The following is a 20,386-nucleotide window of genomic DNA, read 5'->3' as shown; positions in this document are numbered from 1 at the left end:
TGTAGCTGACTGCACAATGATTCTACTGCTGCCAATGTATAAACTGTACAAGGGCCATGAGGACAATATAAGAGAAATTAGGGCTTTTGGAGAGGGATAGAGACAGTTGTTTTTCCTTTATTCCATTTGCAAATAGAACAGAAAAGGAAATGACTAGTAATGGTACAAGAAGCCATGCACCATATAGTTGTTTGCAGAGTTTATATGCAAATGTAGATGTAGATTTTATCCCTGCTAGCTCCAGAATTTCAAAGAAAACATTCCAGGCAGATTTTTAGTAAGCTATCCCTAAATATATAAATGCTAGAAACATAGGTTTGTCTCTTCGGTCTGTCTTGCAAGATAACTCATGGAGTCAATATTGTTTGATGTGTTCTCTAGAATCCTAACTGACTTTGCTCACTGCATATCTTATCTGTCTTGCATGCCAGGTGGAATACTTATGTCACAATATATCCTCCCTGGGATCTCATTAATTCTGAGGGACTGTCATCTACCCCACAATTCTTGTTTCAACTTGGGTCTTACTGTTTTCTGTGAAATTCTTGCATTATCACATTTTGCATTTCATCTGTCTCTACTTCTCCTTCCTTTTCAGAATATTGTTTTTAAGATAATTTGATTTGTATAGCACATCTGTATTTTCCATCCAACTTTCATCCTTCCCATCCTTGCTTAGTTTCATTCAGTATGAGCTCTTGATATTCATGCACTGCTTCTCTTTCCTCCAAAGGTCTTTTTTTATGTGGGAGCTACTTTCACCACAGTTATGCATGTTTTTACAGCTTTGCATTTATCCTGTAGAGATTTCTCATAAGCTGTTTTGCCCTTTTTGTCTCATTTTCCGATGTTTGTGTTTACTTTTGCCTGGTTCATTTGCTGTATTTTTAGGCCTTCTTTTATCAATATAATACTTTTGTGTTATCCAAGGATTTCTACTATGACAGCCTCCTGAGTTGTCTCTGCCTGGAGTACCAAATGTGAAAATATGCCCAAAATGTTGTTATAATTAGTAAAGCATATAGTAGAGCTGCCTGTCCTCACGAAATATAATGGCTGTAGTTTCTTGTTGCTTTCAGCTATTCACAGCAGCAGCATAGCAAGGTCATGTTTGCTAATGTTATAAGGCTAGATCAACTAGTCACACATAGTGTTGATCTTGAAGCTACTGACTATTTTGCTACTCCTATTCAGATGTGAAATGTTAGTCTGGCCTCTCTTCTACAGAAACCTCATTGACATGGTTGCACCTGTGGTACAGCTATCTGTGTCTCTGCTGCAAGCAAGCCACACTGCTGCTACAAGGTCTCTGGTTCATGGGGACAAATGGGCAAGCTATTGTCTGTCTGTAAAGATTTGGGAAAAGTGTCAGTATATTCGGGTAACTCCTGCTTTCCAATGCAGATGCACTACTTAGGGTTGCCAAGGCTCTGTGGTAGGTATTACTTGTAGTTAGTGTGTTTGATATGGAAAGATTTTTTATAAGTCTATGAAACAGATATTAATCAGTATTTAGTAAGTTGAATCAGTACTTAGTAAGTTGGTCCACTGAGCTGAGAATGACCAGGTGAAAAAGATTTGAAAATAGGTATTGAGGTTCTGGAAGTAAGAGAAGTGAGTATCCTTGCCACAAGTATGAATCATAGAGAGAGGATCAAGATACATGTACGAGGCAAGTTTTTTAAATTGCCGAGTGGGTAGAATAGGACCCCTCTACATGACCCATAAACAAGGAAACGACATACATGTTTCCATGGCAGCTACATATTTTTGTGTGTGTATACATTCACCTTGCAGCAGAAATGCTGCATAAATAAAATCATTATACCATGAAACCACTAGCATGTTATCTGAAAAATCATGTGTAAGTATTTCACCAAGTTCCCAACCCATATGTAGTTTCCATGTTAAATGAGTGTAGTTTTAAAACTTTATTCATATTGATAATTTTTATTGACTCACACATCTACTGAAATACTGTACCACTCTTCATTCTTCTGATTGCTGTAAATTCCATAACTAAACTATTGCTGTACCTACAGAAATCGTGCAAGAGCTCAGCTGCACATTTGTTGTATTTATTGTGAAGTGAGATGAGAACAAGAGAGTTTAAATAGATGAACCACTACAACTTAATGAGGAAATATAAGTGAAATCTGTTATGTATCTACTTTGTTGCAACAAATAGACATTATTTTTCTGTATTAGCAGGATTTGTGCAGTTTTCTCATTGTTGTGTTGGTAAACATGACTAAAATGTAGTTGCACATTGTTAGCCACATCAAATGTTTAGTCTGTTGTCACCTGTCTAAAAGACTACTTGTGTGTTGTTAGTATTGGCTATTATTTATGTTGTGTTAAATGGATCAGAGAAATAATTACATTTTGCTACAAGAACGGAATAAAGTGCATCGAACAGATCACCAGTGTGTGTGTGTGTGTGTGTGTGTGTGTGTGTGTGTGTGTGCGCGCGTGTGTGGGTGTGTAGTGAGTGAAGTGTCATGAAACAATGTTGTATAGTGTGTGCAGTGACTGATAGTGAGATATGAGTGGACAATGTGCCATTACATTATTTAATAAGTTATTTGTAAAAAAAGTATTGTATACCAGGAGTAAATCTAATGATTGTCTCTAACTAGAAGTCTGTAAATATATGTGTATACGAATTAGCTTATTTTAAATTGATCTAAATTTGTTAATACTTTGACATGTCCTATATCATGTTAATGATTACCTTTGGTAAGTTTGCTGTGATTAAATCTGGTTTTGTGAATGGTATTACTGTTTTAAAGAATACAGAAAAGACATTTAACAGTGCCTTTGGCTCACCATTGCACCAGCAACAGGTTAAATTCTGGAAAAATTGAAAGAAACGATTAAGAACAGTCAGAAAATCACAGTCAGTGTTATCACTGATGGTGTTTAAATATCAGTTGGCTCATTCCAAAAAATATTTGTGGATGTTTTGGGTATTTGTTCTAAAATTGTTGAATTTTGAGCTAAACAGTGGAGCTTGCAAGTTGTTTGGCAATAGCTACATGAAGTAAACAATGATGCAGAACTAATGTGAAATGTGTCATAACAGCCCATGGAACGTAGGCTTATGGATATGTCATTGAAACTAAGGAGCAATCATCCCAATGGAAGCATTTTGGATCACCAAGACTAAAAAAACAGGACAAGTATGATCAAATGTAAAGGCTATGCTCACTATGTTCTTCAGTTTTAACTGTATAGTTAACCATGAAATCTAGTAAGTAGGTGGAACAAAGGATCAATGTGGAGTAACACTTACAAGTTTAAAACTGTTTGTGAAAAAAAAGGAGGAGGGGGGAGTCGCACCTGGCAACTCTCTGCAACAATAAGCAACAAATTGAAAATCTGTGTAAATTATAAAGGAATCCAACAGTATACATTGTTGAATTGGATAGATAAAAAAATCTACTCACCAAGTGAAAAGAAAGTCATAATTAGACAAGCTTTTGGAGCCTGTGGCTCCATCTTCAGGTGGAAAGATTGAAGGGGAAGGAAGAGGGGTGAAGGAAAAAGACTGGGGAGGTCTAGGAAAAGCGGTAGATTTTGGGAAAGTCACACAGAACTGTGGGTCAGGGGAGACTTACCAGATGGGATGAGGAGGGAAGAGTGATTGTTGGGTACTAGCAGTCCACACTTTTTACTTATATACACTTTCCCTTACAAAATCCTTGCAGTGAGAAATAGTGATGACATACAAAACTTGGCTGAAAAGTACACTCTAGAATAACAAATCCATGAAGTTCGTCCTCACATAGGTGGTGGTCGACTCATGCTGAGTCGACTGCTGCTACACAACATATATCTTATTTCACAATCACATTTGATGCTTATGTTAAGGAGCCTTGGTTATCTGTTCTAAGTGACAAAGTTACTGTTGTAAAAAAAAAAAATTTCGTCTCATAAACAAAAATAAACACAAGCAAAAGAAAATTCATATAAAAATATTTAATAAGTTTAGTTCACCCATCTCAGATTCCACTCACCTCATAAGGAAGAACAATTGCGTGTTATAATTAATAAAAATCTGCCACACAAGTTACCTGTGTATTGTTTTGCAAATTTTTTCTTCACTCATTATACATTTGTGGACCATGGCTGTGTAACAGCCACAGAAGATCAACACACTGATAAGCTTATTACACAGACATAATTCTATGTAATTTGCATATAAAAAGATTTTTCATTCCGTTCACTTACAGGCATATTAAAGACTCCACATATGTTTAGCTCATATTATTCTTTTCATAGTGTACAAATCTGTAAGAAAGTACCTGCTCAGTAGCTCACATAAGATATTCTAAAAATCTATCGAAAGAGGAACCTTAAATATGTGGTATAAGTCAAGATACACAGTAACTCAAGAAAGCAATATCTACAAGCTTCATCTTTATGTTATTGTGACAAATAATGGAATTTAAAAGTGAAAGATAAATTTAGTTAACACATTATTCCAGTGCTTCTTGGATGAATAACTTAATATTGAAAGGTGAAATGTAAAGAAATAGCATTGCATTTTTTTTCACCAAATTTTTTTGGCTTCTAATGTTGTTTCAGCTCATTAGGCATCATCAGATGCTAGCCTAGTGTGCCAAAATTTGGTTAACACTTTCAAAATGAAGTCAAGCATGGCACTTTAATTTATTACTTTTTTACTACCTACTCTATTCTCACCAAATTTTGTGGACAGTATCTACATATACTACTGAATGTACCTGCAAAACTACATGATTGTACAACTCGACATATAGAGCTATGGCCAGTGGCTGATTGAGACTTTGGTCCATCCCAAAAGTGGTAATAATAACAAAATGCAATTTAGTTGATTTTTCACTGTTAAATATGAAAAATAAATGTTAAAAATAATTATGACTTTCTCAAGTTGCAAAAATATATACAGAAACACGCTGCTTTAATGATGTATTTGAATATTTAGCTTTTAAGATCTTCAATAATTTTTGTCAAGATAAAAAGACAAGTATTAGATGGGAAAAATAAAAAGTGATTTATGCAAGCGTTGGAAAGAAGAATAAATCACTCAAAATTGTGGCTACAGAGAGAGATAAGTTTTCTTTTCCCTACATCCTTATTGTTGTACTATTTTCTTATTGTGCTTTATCTTTCCCATTTGTCTTATAGAAGAAATGTTTGACACTGCTTTTTTGCTTTTCTGTCTCCAAAACTTTTGATTGCATCATCAGTGTTAGTTTTCTTAGATAGTTAGTAAAGGTAATTACCTGTTATCTTTCACAGGCTTTATATGATTGTAATTAACAAATTAATTTAAAGAAAAAAGTGCTACTTTAAAAGAGACAGTTTTCAACTTCTGTCTATGCGCCATTGCAGAATTCAGGTCTTGTAAATGCACCTGCTCATAGTTCTTAGTGGATGCAGTAATCTGTGCACTACAAGAATACATATTTACTCAGCCATGTACATAGTCCATCACAGTAACAGCAAGAATCTGTGGATCCAGCATAGAAATCAGTATACAAAATGACTACTGATGAATTATTTGAATTCACTTTTGAGTTAGCTGTTTTTATTACTGTTACTCATTTTTGTTTGTTAGCTGAACTTTCAAGTTGGTAATAAGTTTTGTTTTTATTATGATTTTATGAATATTCTCACTCTACATGACTGTGTTTGCTATTTTCAGATCTTCAAATTGTTGATTGATTCTGGGGCAAATGTGAATTTCAAAGATGACCATGGTTGTACAGCACTTCATAGAGCTGTTGCTGATATGCGCTGTGAGGTATGATTTGTCTTACTGCATCAAAATGAAAATACTACACATATTGTTGTCATTGTTTTTCCTACTAATGGTCTGCTGAAACTGATGTCTACATGTACCTTTTAATTAATCATCAGAGTCTGTAGTATGTAAATATTGAATATACCATAACTAAAGTAAAGAATATCCAAAAATTACATTATAAACAGAGTAAGAAAAGGATCTCTTTTTGTGGTCACATTCTGAGGACACCAGAAACCAGATTATCAAGGAAAATTATTGAGAAACTCTGGAATTTGAAACAACAAGGAGGATGGCTTAAGGAAATAAGAGAGGATAAGGAAGAACTGGAAATAACTCTGGATGATTTGCAGAACAAAACGCCAAATTTAAAGAAGTTGAGGAACTCAGAAATAAGATTTAAACCAAAAATTGACAAACGACATACAATGAAAAGGGTATTTACAGATAAGGAACGACGAAAAGCCTCGGAACGAATGAAGAGATACTGGGCCACTCGGAAGGGGAAAATACCAAAGAAGAGGACCAGAAATGATTGACTGAAGTGGTCCAATGAGGCCGTAAAAGCAGAAGAAGAAGAAGAAACAGAGCAATATAGTGTACTGGTTTCATTTCATCATTAGATACACTGTTTTTGCTATAATTCATGTTTTTTGTTTTTATAAAATTTAAAGTATTAGTGTCCTTTTAGATTTGTTTGAGTGACTGGTTTTTTTCTACAATCCCCAGTTCTAGACTTTATTTTATTGCAATCTGGTATTTTGTCCATCTGTATTTGTCTTATTCACCTTTGCCCTGTCCGCCCCAGTAGCTGAGTGGTCAGCGTGACGGATTGCCGTCCTCTGGGCCCGGGTTCGATTCCCGGCTGGGTCGGAGATTTTCTCCGCTCAGGGACTGGGTGTTGTGTTGTGTTCATCATCATTTCATCCCCATCCGGCGTGCAGGTCGCCCAATGTGGCGCCGAATGTAATAAGACCTGCGATATGGCGGCCGGACCTGCCCCGCGAGGGGCCTCCCGGCCAATGACGCCAAACGCTCATTTCCATTTCCATACCTTTGCCCTTCCTTACAAGGTAACTTGTTTCAAGGTATTGGAGAGATCATCAAAGAATGAACTAAAGGATATCATCTTCCACAGCTCCTATTATCCAGCTAACCTTAAGGATTTGTGGGGTGGGCTGAGCTATATATTAACAGACGGTTTAAGTTAACTGTTATGTTACTTAAAGATTGCGATTATTATTTTAGTGAAATGGTCTGTAAGCTAGAATTGATAAGCAAATGCACCTTGATAATTATTCATGAAAATGAATATGCTTTTAACTACCACTTTGCTTTTCAACATGCTAGGTCAAATATAATTCTCACTTTTTGTAATGAAAGGCATCCTCCTCTAGACATGGTACAGGCCAGGGCCTAATTACACACATTACCTTCAAATGCCTGGCAAACTTGTCATTACATTGCCTGCTTCAGTCTCCTTTAGCTTTCTTTGTCTGTTCAGCCACATGCTGTTCTACATTTTTCTTCATTTTCAATTCTAGGTCCCCTAAATGCTCTGTTATGTTCTGTACATCTTCTTCCACTCCATAATGCTCTGTTTGCAAAGTTTGCAACTGGCCTGCTGACATATCAAGAAATTCAGATAAAAAACAACTGATGCTCTGATTCAGTGGTTCATAAATTATTCACATGGTGCTCCTGTGGATGTGACTGTGACCATGGTGGTAATATGAGTGGTTGTACACAAGTTCAGCAGCTAGGGATCACTCCTCACTGCATTGCCCTCTTTGTCAGTTATCTCTGCCAGACAAATTCTCCTACTCTCTTCAAACATTTTTGAAGAACTGATCTTCATTAGAGTGCTGTCTTATTTTTCAAAGCATAACTTGCTGATTGTCTGACAGTGTGATGTTTGCAAATAATTACCTACAAATAGATCTTATTGTTTAGTGGAGCTGAACAACAAAACTGTTTGTTGGTATATTTCATGCATTGCACAGATTATTTTAGTTAAGTCATGCAATTGTACCTGGGAAAGTAAAACATTATGGCATTAATAGCATGCGTTTTGCATTTATAGCCTTTGCTTCATAACAGAAAGCAGAGTGTCACACTGTGCCACATGCAGCATGTGGAATCATAAAAGTTACAAGTCCCACAATATGTTGTGTTGCATCTGCTCCTCTTCTTAATCCTTGTAATTGATTTCCCAATGACTTCAAAAGTATCTTCAAAAGCTTTAATGTTTGCTGATGATGCAAGCATATGTGTCAGAGGTACAGATAATGGCATACTTGACACAACTCGAATGATAACTGAACTGGTGTATGTCTGGTTTACACAAATAAGTTTTCTTAATCTGAGAAAGACTCATAGTACACAATGTGACACACATAAAATAAACCTGCTCATAATAGAAATAAGATGAACTGTTGAACACTAAATGGAAAACCAAGTGTAAAATTCCTTCAGGTCTAACTAAATAACAATCTCAAATGAAGTCAATAAATTGTGCAGATTAACTGAATAGGAAGAGAAAGAGTAAGAACTCAAAAGCTAGTGTGAATAGTTTTCTGTAGCAAGTTTCTATGCCCCACACATAAGTCAGCTATTGGTATGTGATTGCCTTTCCTTTTTTTTTTTTTTATGTAACCAGAAGATGATATTACTGTGTCTAGTACTTAGAAGTAACTCTCATTATTTGGACCAGGGCACTGAAATTTTACATATGTTCACTCTCTGATAACTTACTGATTGACGTTCTAGGTGATTGCAGCTGATATAATGGAAGTATTCATTCTGCAGTAGCGAACTGTAAGAATGCTGTATAAAATAGATATCTCTGGATCTTGCAGAGTCCTCTACAAAGGAGCTGGAGTCCCTAAATCCACTTCCCACTACATTTGCAACATGATAGTATTGAAACTTCCTGACAGATTAAAATTGTGTGCTGGACCAAGACACAAACTCAGGACCTTTGCCTTTTGCGGGCAAGTGCTCTACCAACTGAGCTACCCAAGCATGACTCACGACCTCTCCTCACAGCTTCAGTTCTGCCAGTACCTCATCTCCTACCTTCCAAACTACACAGAAGCTCTTCTGTGAACCCAGCAGAACTACCACTCCTGTGAAGTTTGGGTGGTAGGAGACAAGGGACTGGCAGAAATGAATCAATGAGGACGGGTCTTCAGACATGCATGGGCAGCTCAGTTGGTAGAGCACTTGCCCATGAAAAGTAAAAGTCCAGAGTTTGAGTCTAGGTCCGGCACACAGTTTTAATCTGTCAGGAAGTTTCATATCAGTGCACACTCCACTGCAGAGTGAAAATTTCATTCTGGAAACATCCCCCAGGCTGTAGCTAATCCTGACTCCACAATATCCTTTATTCCTGGAGTGCTAGTTCTGCTAGGTTCACTGAAGAGCTTCTGTGAAGTTTGGAAGGTAGATGAGGTACTGGCAGAATTGAAGCTGTGAGGATGGATCATCTGCATCTACACCTACATTTATACTCCGCAAGCCACCCAATGGTGTGTGGCAGAGGGCACTTTACGTGCCACTGTCATTACCTCCCTTTTCTGTTCCAGTCGCGTATGGTTCGCGGGAAGAACGACTATCTGAAAGCCTCCGTGCGCACTCAAATCTCTCTAATTTTACATTCGTGATCTCTTCGGGAGGTATAAGTAGGGGGAAGCAATATATTTGATACCTCATCCAGAAACGCACCCTCTCAAAACCCGGTGAACAAGCTACACCGCAATGCAGAGTGCCTCTCTTGCAGAGTCTGCCACTTGAGTTTGCTAAATATCTCCGTAACTCTATCACGGTTATCAAATAACTCTGTGACGAAACACGCCACTCTTCTTTGGATCTTCTCTATCTCCTCCATCAACCTGGTCTGGTACAGATCCCACACGGATGAGCAATACTCAAGTATAGGTCGAACGAGTGTTTTGTAAGCCACCTCCTTTGTTGATGGACTACATTTTCTAAGCACTCTCCCAATGAATCTCAACCTCGTACCCGCCTTACCAACAATTAATTTTATATGATCATTCCATTCAAATCGTTCCGCACGCATACTCCCAGATATTTTACAGAAGTAACTGCTGCCAGTGTTTGTTCCGCTATCATGTAATCATACAACAAAGGATCCTTCTTTCTATGTATTCGCAATACATTACATTTGTCTATGTTAAGGGTCAGTTGCCACTCCCTGCACCAAGTGCCTATCTGCTGCAGATCTTCCTGCATTTTGCTACAATTTTCTAATGCTGCAACTTCTCTGTATACTACAGCATCATCCACGAAAAACCGCATGGAACTTCCGACACTATCTGCTAGGTCATTTATATATACCGTGAAAAGCAATGGTCCCATAACGCTCCCCTGTGGCATGCCAGAGGTTACTTTAATGTCTGTGGACGTCTCTCCATTGATAACAACATGGTGTGTTCTGTTTGCTAAAAATTCTTCAATACAGCCATCCAGCTGATCTTATATTCCGTACGCTCTTACTTTGTTTATCAGGCGAGAGTGCGGAACTGTATCGAACGCCTTCCGGAAGTCAAGGAAAATAGCATCTACCTGGGAGCCTGTATCTAATATTTTCTGGGTCTCATGAACAAATAAAACGAGTTGGGTCTCACACGATTGCTGTTTCCGGAATCCATGTTGATTCCTACAGAGTAGATTCTGGGTTTCCAAAAGCGACATGATACTCGAGCAAAAAACATGTTCTAAAATTCTACGACAGATCGATGTCAGAGATATAGGTCTATAGTTTTGCGCATCTGCTCGACGAACCTTCTTGAAGACTGGGATTACCTGTGCTCTTTTCCAATCATTTGGAACATTCCGTTCCTCTAGAGACTTGCGATACACGGCTGGTAGAAGGGGGGCAAGTTCTTTCGCATACTCTGTGTAGAATCAAATTGGTATCCCGTCAGGTCCAGTGGACTTTCCTCTGTTGAGTGATTCCAGTTGCTTTTCTATTCCTTGGACACTTATTTCGATGTCAGCCATTTTTTCGTTTGTGCGAGGATTTAGAGAAGGAACTGCAGTGCGGTCTTCCTCTGTGAAACAGCTTTGGAAAAAGGTGTTTAGTATTTCAGCTTTACGTGTGTCATCCTCTGTTTCAATGCCATCATCATCCCGGAGTGTCTGGATATACTGTTTCGAGCCACTTACTGATTTAACATAAGACCAGAACTTTCTAGGATTTTCTGTCAAGTCGGTACATAGAATTTTACTTTCAAATTCACTGAACACTTCATGCATAGCCCTCCTTACGCTAACTTTGACATCATTTAGCTTCTGTTTCTCTGAGAGGTTTTGGCTGCATTTAAACTTGGAGTGAAGCTCTCTTTGCTTTCGCAGTAGTTTCGTAACTTGGTTGTTGAACCACGGTGCGTTTTTCCTGTCCCTCACAGTTTTACTTGGCACGTACCTGTCTAAAATGCATTTTATGATTGCTTTGAACTTTTTCCATAAACACTCAACATTGTCAGTGTCGGAACAGAAATTTTCGTTTTGATCTTTTAGGTAGTCTGAAATCTGCCTTCTATTACTCTTGCTAAACAGATAAACCTTCCTCCCTTTTTTTATATTCCTATTAACTTCCATATTCAGGGATGCTGCAATGGCCATATGGTCACTGATTCCCTGTTCTGCACTTACAGAGTTGAAAAGTTTGGGTCTGTTTTTTATCAGTAGGTCCAAGATGTTATCTCCACGAGTCGGTTCTCTGTTTAATTGCTCGAGGTAATTTTTGGATAGTGCACTCAGTATAATGTCACTCAATGCTCTGTCCCTACCACCTGTCCTAAACATCTGAGTGTCCCAGTCTATATCTGGTAAATTGAAATCTCCACCTAAGACTATAACATGCTGAGAAAATTTATGTGAAATGTATTCCAAATTTTCTCTCAGTTGTACTGCCACTAATGCTGCTGAGTCGGGAGGTCGGTAAAAGGAGCCAATTATTAACCTAGCTTGGTTGTTGAGTGTACCCTCCACCCATAATAATTCACAGGAACTATCCACTTCTACTTCACTACAGGATAAACTACTACTAACAGCGACAAACATGCCACCACCGGTCGCATGCAATCTATCCTTTCTAAACACCGTCTGTGCCTTTGTAAAAATTTCAGCAGAATTTATCTCTGGCTTCATCCAGCTTTCTGTACCTATAACGAATTTCAGCTTCAGTGCTTTCTATCAGCGCTTGAAGTTCCGGTACTTTACCAATGCAGCTTCGACAGTTTACAATTACAATACCGATTGCTGCTTGGTCCCCGCATGTCCTGACTTTGCCCCGCACCTTTTGAGGCTGTTGCCCTTTCTGTACTTGCCCGATGCCATCTAACCTAAAAAACCACCCAGTCCACACCACACAACCTCTGCTACCCGTGTAGCCGCTTGCTGCGTGTAGTGGACTCCTGACCCATCCAGCGGAACCCGAAACCCCACCACCCTATGGCGCAAGTCAAGGAATCTGCAGCCCACGTGGTCGCAGAATCGTCTCAGCCTCTGATTCAGACCCTCCACTCGGCTCTGTACCAAAGGTCTGCTGTCAGTCCTGTCGACGATGCTGCAGATGGTGAGCTCTGCTTTCATCCCGCTAGCGAGACTGGCAGTCTTCACCAAATCAGATAGCTGCCGGAAGCCAGAGAGGATTTCCTCCGATCCATAGCGACACACATCATTGGTGCCGACACGAGCGACCGCCTGCAGATGGGTGCACCCTGTACCCTTCATGGCATCCGGAAGGACCCTTTCCACATCTGGAATGACTCCCCCCGGTATGCACACAGTGTGCACATTGGTTTTCTTCCCCTCTCTTGCTGCTATATCCCTAAGGTGCCCCATTACATGCCTGACACTGGAGCTCCCAACTACCAGTAAGCCCACCCTCTGCGACCGCCCGGATCTTGCAGACTGAGGGGCAACCTCTGGAACAGGACAAGCAGCCATTTCCGGCCGAAGATCAGTATCAGCCTGAGACAGAGCCTGAAACCGGTTCGTCAGACAAACTTTAGAGGCCTTCCGTTCAGCCCTCCAGAATGTCTTTCACCCCCTGCCACACCTCGAGACGACCTCCCACTCTACCACAGATGAGGGATCAGCCTCAATGTGAACAGTATCCCGGGCAGCCACAGTCGTAGTCCAATCGGGGGATGCGTGGGACGAGCTGGCCGTCCCCGACAAACCCCCATCCGGACCCCCACAGTGATGCCCATTGGCAACAGCCTCAAGCTGTGTGACCGAAGCCAACACTGCCTGAAGCTGGGAGTGAAGGGATGCCAACTCAGCCTGCATCCGAACACAGCAGTTGCAGTACCTATCCATGCTAAAAACTGCTGTGCATAGAACGTCTGAACTAATCTACAGAGAGCACAAACAAATCGACACAAAATTTAAACGGTTATTAAAATACAAGATTGCCTAGTAAATGCAGTAATGCTGCTACTTGCGCACTGCTGGCACACAGCTCGGCGGCGGAAGGAGACTACGTGATTTTACACTATTCAGGTACTAAAACGCGATGCTACAACTCTCAAATACTATAATACGTCCAAAATTTATGAATTAAACAATGCAAGTACCAAAAACACGCAAAGAAATTAAGAATTAAACTATGCAACAAATAAGTGAGCTAGGAGTATACGACTTTCTGCTGGCAGCTGCTTATCTAACGGCGGCAGGGAGCACACTGGCTCTGACCAACCGACACTGGCCGTTCAAAACAAAAACAGAAGACAGACAACTATGCTAATTTACACTATTCAGGTACTTAAATGCGATGCTACAACTCTCAAATACTATAATATGCCCGAAATTTATGAATTAAACAATGCAAGTACCAAAAACATGCAAAGAGATTAAGAATTAAACTATGTAACAAATAAGTGAGCTAGGAGTATACGACTTTCTGCTGGCAGCTGCTTATCCAACGGTGGCAGGAGTTATCCTTGGGTAGCTCAGTTGGTAGAGCAGAGCACTTGCCCATGAAAGGTAAAGGTCCCGAGTCCGAGTCTCAGTCCGGCACACAGTTTTAATCTGCCAGGAAGTTTCATATCAGCACACACTCCACTGCAGAGTGAAACTATCATTCTGGATTAGAGTATTTATTACCAATAATAAAATCCACCTCTGATGCTATCTGATATGCTTGGTGCCAAAATTACATTATATATTATGAACATAGTTTCTAGTACCTTATGGAACAGGATTTGGTTCAAATTAGTAAGTCTCTTAAATGAAACTGCTTTTCAGATATAATTTACATAATGTTTTCTAGGAATAATTATTTACATGAAAATTTATGTGGCTAAAGAATTCCTGAAAAAGATTGCAAATTCTTTCTGACTGAAAAATAGCAGCATCCTGTCTTTTTTACAATATTTACTTTATTGTTGATAATAAAATTGAAAAAACATAAATAGAAACAAAAATTTTGTTTTATGAAAACTGAAACATAAAAATCATAAAAATATTATCTTTGCTGTAAAGTAGTTACTGGATCATTTAAGTTGACACTTGTGACAGCTAATTTTTATAGTTCAAGATCAAGATTGCAAAATGAATCAATATGGAAAATAAAAATATATTATCAGAACAGTAGTGTGAAAATTAACCCAAATCTGGCAAAAAATTTTATGAAATTGACAACTGATATACAAGAATTCCTAGGAGGCAAGCTCCATTACAGTGATCAGCATGACTGAATTGAATGCAGGGGCTGAATTTGATTCCCAGTCAGGTCAGAGATTTTCTCTGCTCAAAAACTGGCTGTTGTGTTGTCCTTATCATCATTTCATCATTATTGACATGGGTCATTCCATGCCAAGTGGTCTAGACGCTCCCACATGACCCCCAAGGATTTTGATGAAATTTTGTATGAACATTCACACATGTTCTCAATGAATACTGGTAAAGTTTCAGTTTCAGAAATTCAATACTTTCGGAGATACAGTCACCTGTTTAAGACCATAGCACAGCTTTCTATAGTGCGTCCTTGAATTTTCAGCAACTTTGAGATGAGATATCTCTGTAAGTATTTGCATGGAAGAAACAAAACTTGGTCATCTTATACAACCTTTAGAGCTCTTTAAAGTAAAATATTAAGAAAAGGATTTCTGAGCAATTTTCATATAGATAATTTGAAGCAAAGTTGGGCAAAAAAATAGCTGTTTAAAAAAATGCGAACTTTAGTTTTTTTATATCTCCAAAAGTAATTGTGGGATGTACATGAAATTTTGCACACCATAACTAACCAACACAAGGTCTTATATTATAAAATTTCATTCTCCTATTGCTTTCCATTATTTCACAAATCTAGGGTAAAGTTGACAATTTTTCAAGAAGTGCTAAAAATGGTGATTTTTAGTCAAATTTTTCAAAAAAGTGTTTCCTCCAAACTCTTCTAAACTATGGTCATTAGAAAGAGCATAGTCTAAACTATCTAGAAAAGTGGATTTGGTTTTGCAATGCAAGCATATAAGGCCCTAAAAAGTAGCATCATCAAAAAGGTGCACTGGAAGTTTGAACACATTTTTCTGGCACTCAAATTATACCTGAAATCTTTTATTTTGCCTTATACATGTTTATTAATGTCTGGGATAAGTGAAATAAGAAGTCCTGATGAATAGGACGTAGCTTAAGTCCAAATAGCAAAAGAATAAAAATAGAAACAATGTTATTTCTTAATTGTCACCCCCCCCCCCCCCCCCTCTCTCTCTCTCTCTCTCTCTCTCTCTCTCTCTCTCTCTCTCTCTCTCTCTCTCTCTCTCTCTCTCTCTCTCTCTCTGTCTCTCTCTCTCTCTCTCTTGCACACACACACACACACACACACACACACACACACACACACACACACACACACACACACACACACACACACACAAAATTATTATTAAGAATGAATGTAAATCGTAAAATTTATTTGCATAATCATCTAATTATTAGTTGCTGTTTAATGAACAACACCAGCTTACTGATGGAAAAGAAGTGTATAAATGAGTTGCTATGGTCCATGGTGGCTTAACCACTGCTAGTTTCATTTCACCTGAGAAAACCAGCATTCCCATTGCCATAGGGGCCACGCCCGATAGTTTAGCATCAACAGCCACGGGTGGATTTCTTTATCACAGGATCCCAAGCCTGATAAGGGTTTCTTTACACAGGTTCCCAAGCCTGATAGTAAAATTATTTAAGTGCCCTGTGTAAAATTAGAAGGCACTCTTGGGTTCCTTAGATTGTTTCCTCTAACCTATTTCAATTTTTGATATGCTACATTAATTTTCTGATGAATATCAAGAGGAATGGTGTATTGCCGGCCAGACAAATTTACTGATGGAGCTAGAATAACTTCAATAATATGGTGTTCTGGAACCCAGCACTTGTCACTTCTTGGTGGCCAATAAAATGAATTTGGTGTACCATGTGGGTGCATAAAGTTTATTAATGCATCCCTTTGCTATGTGGAGGTCTCACAGATATTCCCAATCCACCACATGTTTTCATAGATGCATGCAACATATTGTCCTGGTTGGAGAGCAGACATTAATATGACTCCTTCATTACTGTGACCCATTTTAGCTAGATAAGATGAAATATCATTTGAAACTCTGCTGACCTGAATTGTTGTTTCATCAATAGGTAAAAAGTGATGATTTTCTCTAGTGCTTGCTACAGTTTATCCAAGTTTAAACCTCTCTTCTTGTGACAATATTTTTTCAATTTCATCTTTACTGACGAAAACAAATTTAATTCCAGTAATGCTTTCAGAGCAGAAGTGAAACAGATCTAGGGGAGTAAGAATTTGTCCATTAAGTGGCCGTTGCAAGCTTGCTCTTGCTACTAACCGCTTTGTTGTACCTCCAATCCCATCACAAAGTGATTTCCCGTGACTAGCAGCAAAAAAATTCCATTCGACTGTCATTCCAAAATCACTCTTATGATAGCACAAATTTCGGAAATTCTTGAAATTTTTATATTGAGCACTGAAGCCATCATTGAAATAATGAATGTGGGATATCTGTGCAAACCATGCTTTCATATATTTGATGAGCTCCTTGATAAAAAACTTAAAAGATTCTACTTTCTCATTTTGACGAAAGTAGATAACAAATGGATGAATTGTTGCTTGACTATTGTCCCAGTGGAAGCCTTGCACTGCATCCTGAATGATAAAAGAATAATTTTCTGCAAAATCCATTAGGACAACAAGCTCTTCATCTTTCAGATGACATTTAAGGCCTTTAAGATGCAAGCTTTGATGCTTGGCAATGTAATGATGGCATGACAGACTCCATATTTTATTTTTTACATCTTCAATAAATTCATCCACTACCATTTGCTTCGTGACCAGTGTGGCCCGCTCGGTATTTATCCATTGCTTAAACACAATAACTTCCTGTGGCTCATGATCTAGGAAATAGCTAGCAATTTCAGATGCTATAGCTTCGGGCCCAGGACAACTTTCACAGCGATGTAGCATGCACTGTTTAGAGTTCAAACTGCAAACTGCCTTGCAGAGAATCTCCTTATAATTTTCACGTATACCAGCTCTGCTAAGCATAAGCTTAACATTTTGGTGAATTGCACAGACGCAAACTGCATGCGTTCTAGCTGATCCTACTGTTACACCATTTGGGTCTAAGTTCACAAAACTTTGAGAACCCTATTTCTGGACCATTTATATTCTTATAGATAACATACATTTCCCGTAAATTGCAAAGTAACAATCTTTTCTGCATATATGTCTTTCTATCTAAAAGTCTAACTGAAATACTAGCTTTTTTTCCAGGGCACACCCTACTATACTCATCATCTTCAAAAAAATTTCGCACTCTACTAGCAACTTCTGCTGGTAATTTCCTGCTTTGCCTGTTTTCAGGAAGTGCCAGAATGCCATTATCTGTCTTAAGCTTCCAAGCATTCTTCACCATTCTTTCGGACACACTGAACTGAGCTGCTGTTTGTTTGACTGTCCAACTTACAGGTGCCAAGGTTAAAATTTGCATCTGTTCTTTATGAATTGCATTCTGCTTCTTGGCTTTCAGTTCAGTCAGCAAATGTGCATAGTCGGCACAGTTTCCACATTCCTTAATTTCACTAGCATCTTCAATTTGTCGGTCTACTCCCATTGCATTTACAATTCTGTTTTTAATCACATTTTGAGCCTTTCAAATTTTCTTCTTCACATATTGGGGCTTATCTCTGTAGCTTACTGTTCTCTTCAGGGGTGAAATACCAATAGACAATAAGCTACTATTTAATTCTTCTTGGTGTAAAGTCCTCATCAGAATGTGATGATGAGGCTGATAAAGTTTCATCCAAGTGTTTATTTAAGGTAGTCCTGCAAGCCGTACAAATTTTCTGATCTGGCTTTATGTTATTAACAAGCTGCTTCTTCAACATATCAGAAGCCTTATTAGCTGTTTCTGTATCAAGAGTGTGAATTCCTGCCTTAACATTATGATTCACCTTCACAAAGGGATTGAAGCATTTTTTTTGTAACCTCTCATATTGTGCCAAAACAGGGCTTCATGGTGTAGGCAACCTTGAGAGGTGTTGGCCAGCTTTGCTTCAGAATTTCGGACCAACAACTCTTTTTCCTCATCACTAAAATCCGCAAACCATTTTAAAGCTACTTTTTTGCGAAAGAAAGTGACATGACACTTTGTTCCACTATGTCCTTGCCCAATTGAGCAGGAAGGTATGCTGCTCCCTTCTGCATCCATCTCTAATCAGTAACTAAATAATGTATTTGGCCTCTAAGTGCAAATTATAATCTGCTTAAATTTCAGACAAGTTGCTACTGAATGAAATTATACACAATGTATAATACCAATGAAAAAATCTAATAAGAGATATATGCTATAAAAGACACAATCAAAACAATTTTTTGTAAATTAGATTACAAACTTTGATGGTCTTAGGAATCACTTAACAAGCCACACTCAGTCAAGAGAACCCACTCACTATGCTGCAAACACACCACTGAAATATTGATTGTTCAAACAAGGCTCACAATAATGAAACAGTCTGATTGTTAAAGTAATTGTTGCCATTATATTTTCTATAAACAGTGAATCTTGTGAATTTTCTCTGTGAAACTAGTGGTTATGTATTTACCAAGGTAGTAGGCTACATTTAAGTGTGATTAAATACAAAATTAAAACTCTTAGATGTTTAACCAACCAATTTCACATGTTTCCCTAATAACTTTAAGACAAAAATTCACAGGTTACAACACATAGGTATTAAAATCTCTGCAATATTTATTGGAAAATTTACATCACTTGATGCATGATTCAAGCAAACCGATTCTTTTTTGGAAAAATGTTTTATACAATTGAATCCAAAAATTAGGTCTTCATTTTCCACTTGTAAGTATTTACAATTTTGAGAAGTACAAAAAATATGAAGCTGTTATTCATTGAATTCTTTTTATATCTTTTATTCTTATTTTTTTACAAATGAGAAGAGTTTTATGCAGATGAGCACTTACGATAAAAGCAGAAGGGCTACTTCTCATAGTTTTCAAGTTTTTCTGACAGTCTCATTGCCTATTTACCAGATCTTCTTATTTCAATTATCAAGGCACTAATTTGAGTACCAGAAAAATGTGTTCAAACTTCCAGTGCACCTTTTTGATGATGCTACTTTTTAGGGCCTTATGTGCTTGCATTTCAAAACCAAATGCACTTTTCTAGATAGTTTAGACTATGCTCTTTCTAATGACCATAGTTTAGAAGAGTTTGGAGGAAACACTTTTTTGAAAAATTTGACTAAAAATCACCATTTTTAGCACTTTTTGAAAAATCGCAACTTAACCCTAGATTTGTGAAATAATGGAAAGCAATAGGAGAATGAAATTTTATAATATAAGACCTTGTGTTGGTGAGTTATGGTGTGCAAAATTTCATGTACATCCCACAATTACTTTTGGAGATATAAAAAAACTAAAGTTCGCATTTTTTTAAACAGCTATTTTTTTGCCCAACTTTGCTTCAAATTATCTATATGAAAATTGCTCAGAAATCCTTTTCTTAATATTTTACTTGAAAGAGCTCTAAAAGTTGTATAAGATGGCCACGTTTTGTTTCTTTCATACAAATGCTTACACAGATATCTCATCTCAAAGTTGCTGAAAATTCAAGGACGCACTATAGAAAGCTGTGCTATGGTCTTAAACAAGTGATTGTATCTCCGAAAGTATTGAATTTCTGAAACTGAAACTTTACCAGTGTTCATTGAGAACATGTGTGAATCTTCATACAAAATTTCATCAAAATACATGATGGTCATGTGGGAACATTTTTCGATATTAGACCACTTGGCACGGAATGGCCCACATGCAAGTTACCAAAGTGTCAACAAATAAAAAAGACGTGCACCAGGTTGTTGTACTCCTTGAAAGAGCACTCATGGCAAAATCATACCATATGCACATTTTTAAAATTAAAATCAGTTTCATTTGAATAATGGTTTCCACAAATGCAATAAAACTGAGAAAATAATTTTCATGTAGAACTTGCTTCCTTGTATAAGGTCTATACAGAGTTCTATACACTGGTGCAA

The 20,386-nt window shown here is 37.9% G+C and overlaps 1 protein-coding gene across 1 annotated transcript in view; it reads left to right on the top strand.

Moving 5' to 3' along the window:
- Window positions 1-20,386, top strand: part of LOC124776613 (serine/threonine-protein phosphatase 6 regulatory ankyrin repeat subunit B-like) — a 379,233-nt gene that overhangs the window by 193,519 nt on the left and 165,328 nt on the right. The window contains exon 10 of the mRNA XM_047251691.1: window positions 5,693-5,791. Coding sequence (XP_047107647.1) covers window positions 5,693-5,791 — 99 coding nt within the window. The remainder of the gene's footprint in view (window positions 1-5,692; window positions 5,792-20,386) is intronic.

Source organism: Schistocerca piceifrons, chromosome 1 (genome assembly GCF_021461385.2).
Source record: "Schistocerca piceifrons isolate TAMUIC-IGC-003096 chromosome 1, iqSchPice1.1, whole genome shotgun sequence".
Taxonomy (NCBI): domain Eukaryota; kingdom Metazoa; phylum Arthropoda; class Insecta; order Orthoptera; family Acrididae; genus Schistocerca; species Schistocerca piceifrons.
The sequence above is the reverse complement of the archived record's forward strand: the minus strand, read 5'-3'. Positions and strand labels throughout refer to the sequence as shown.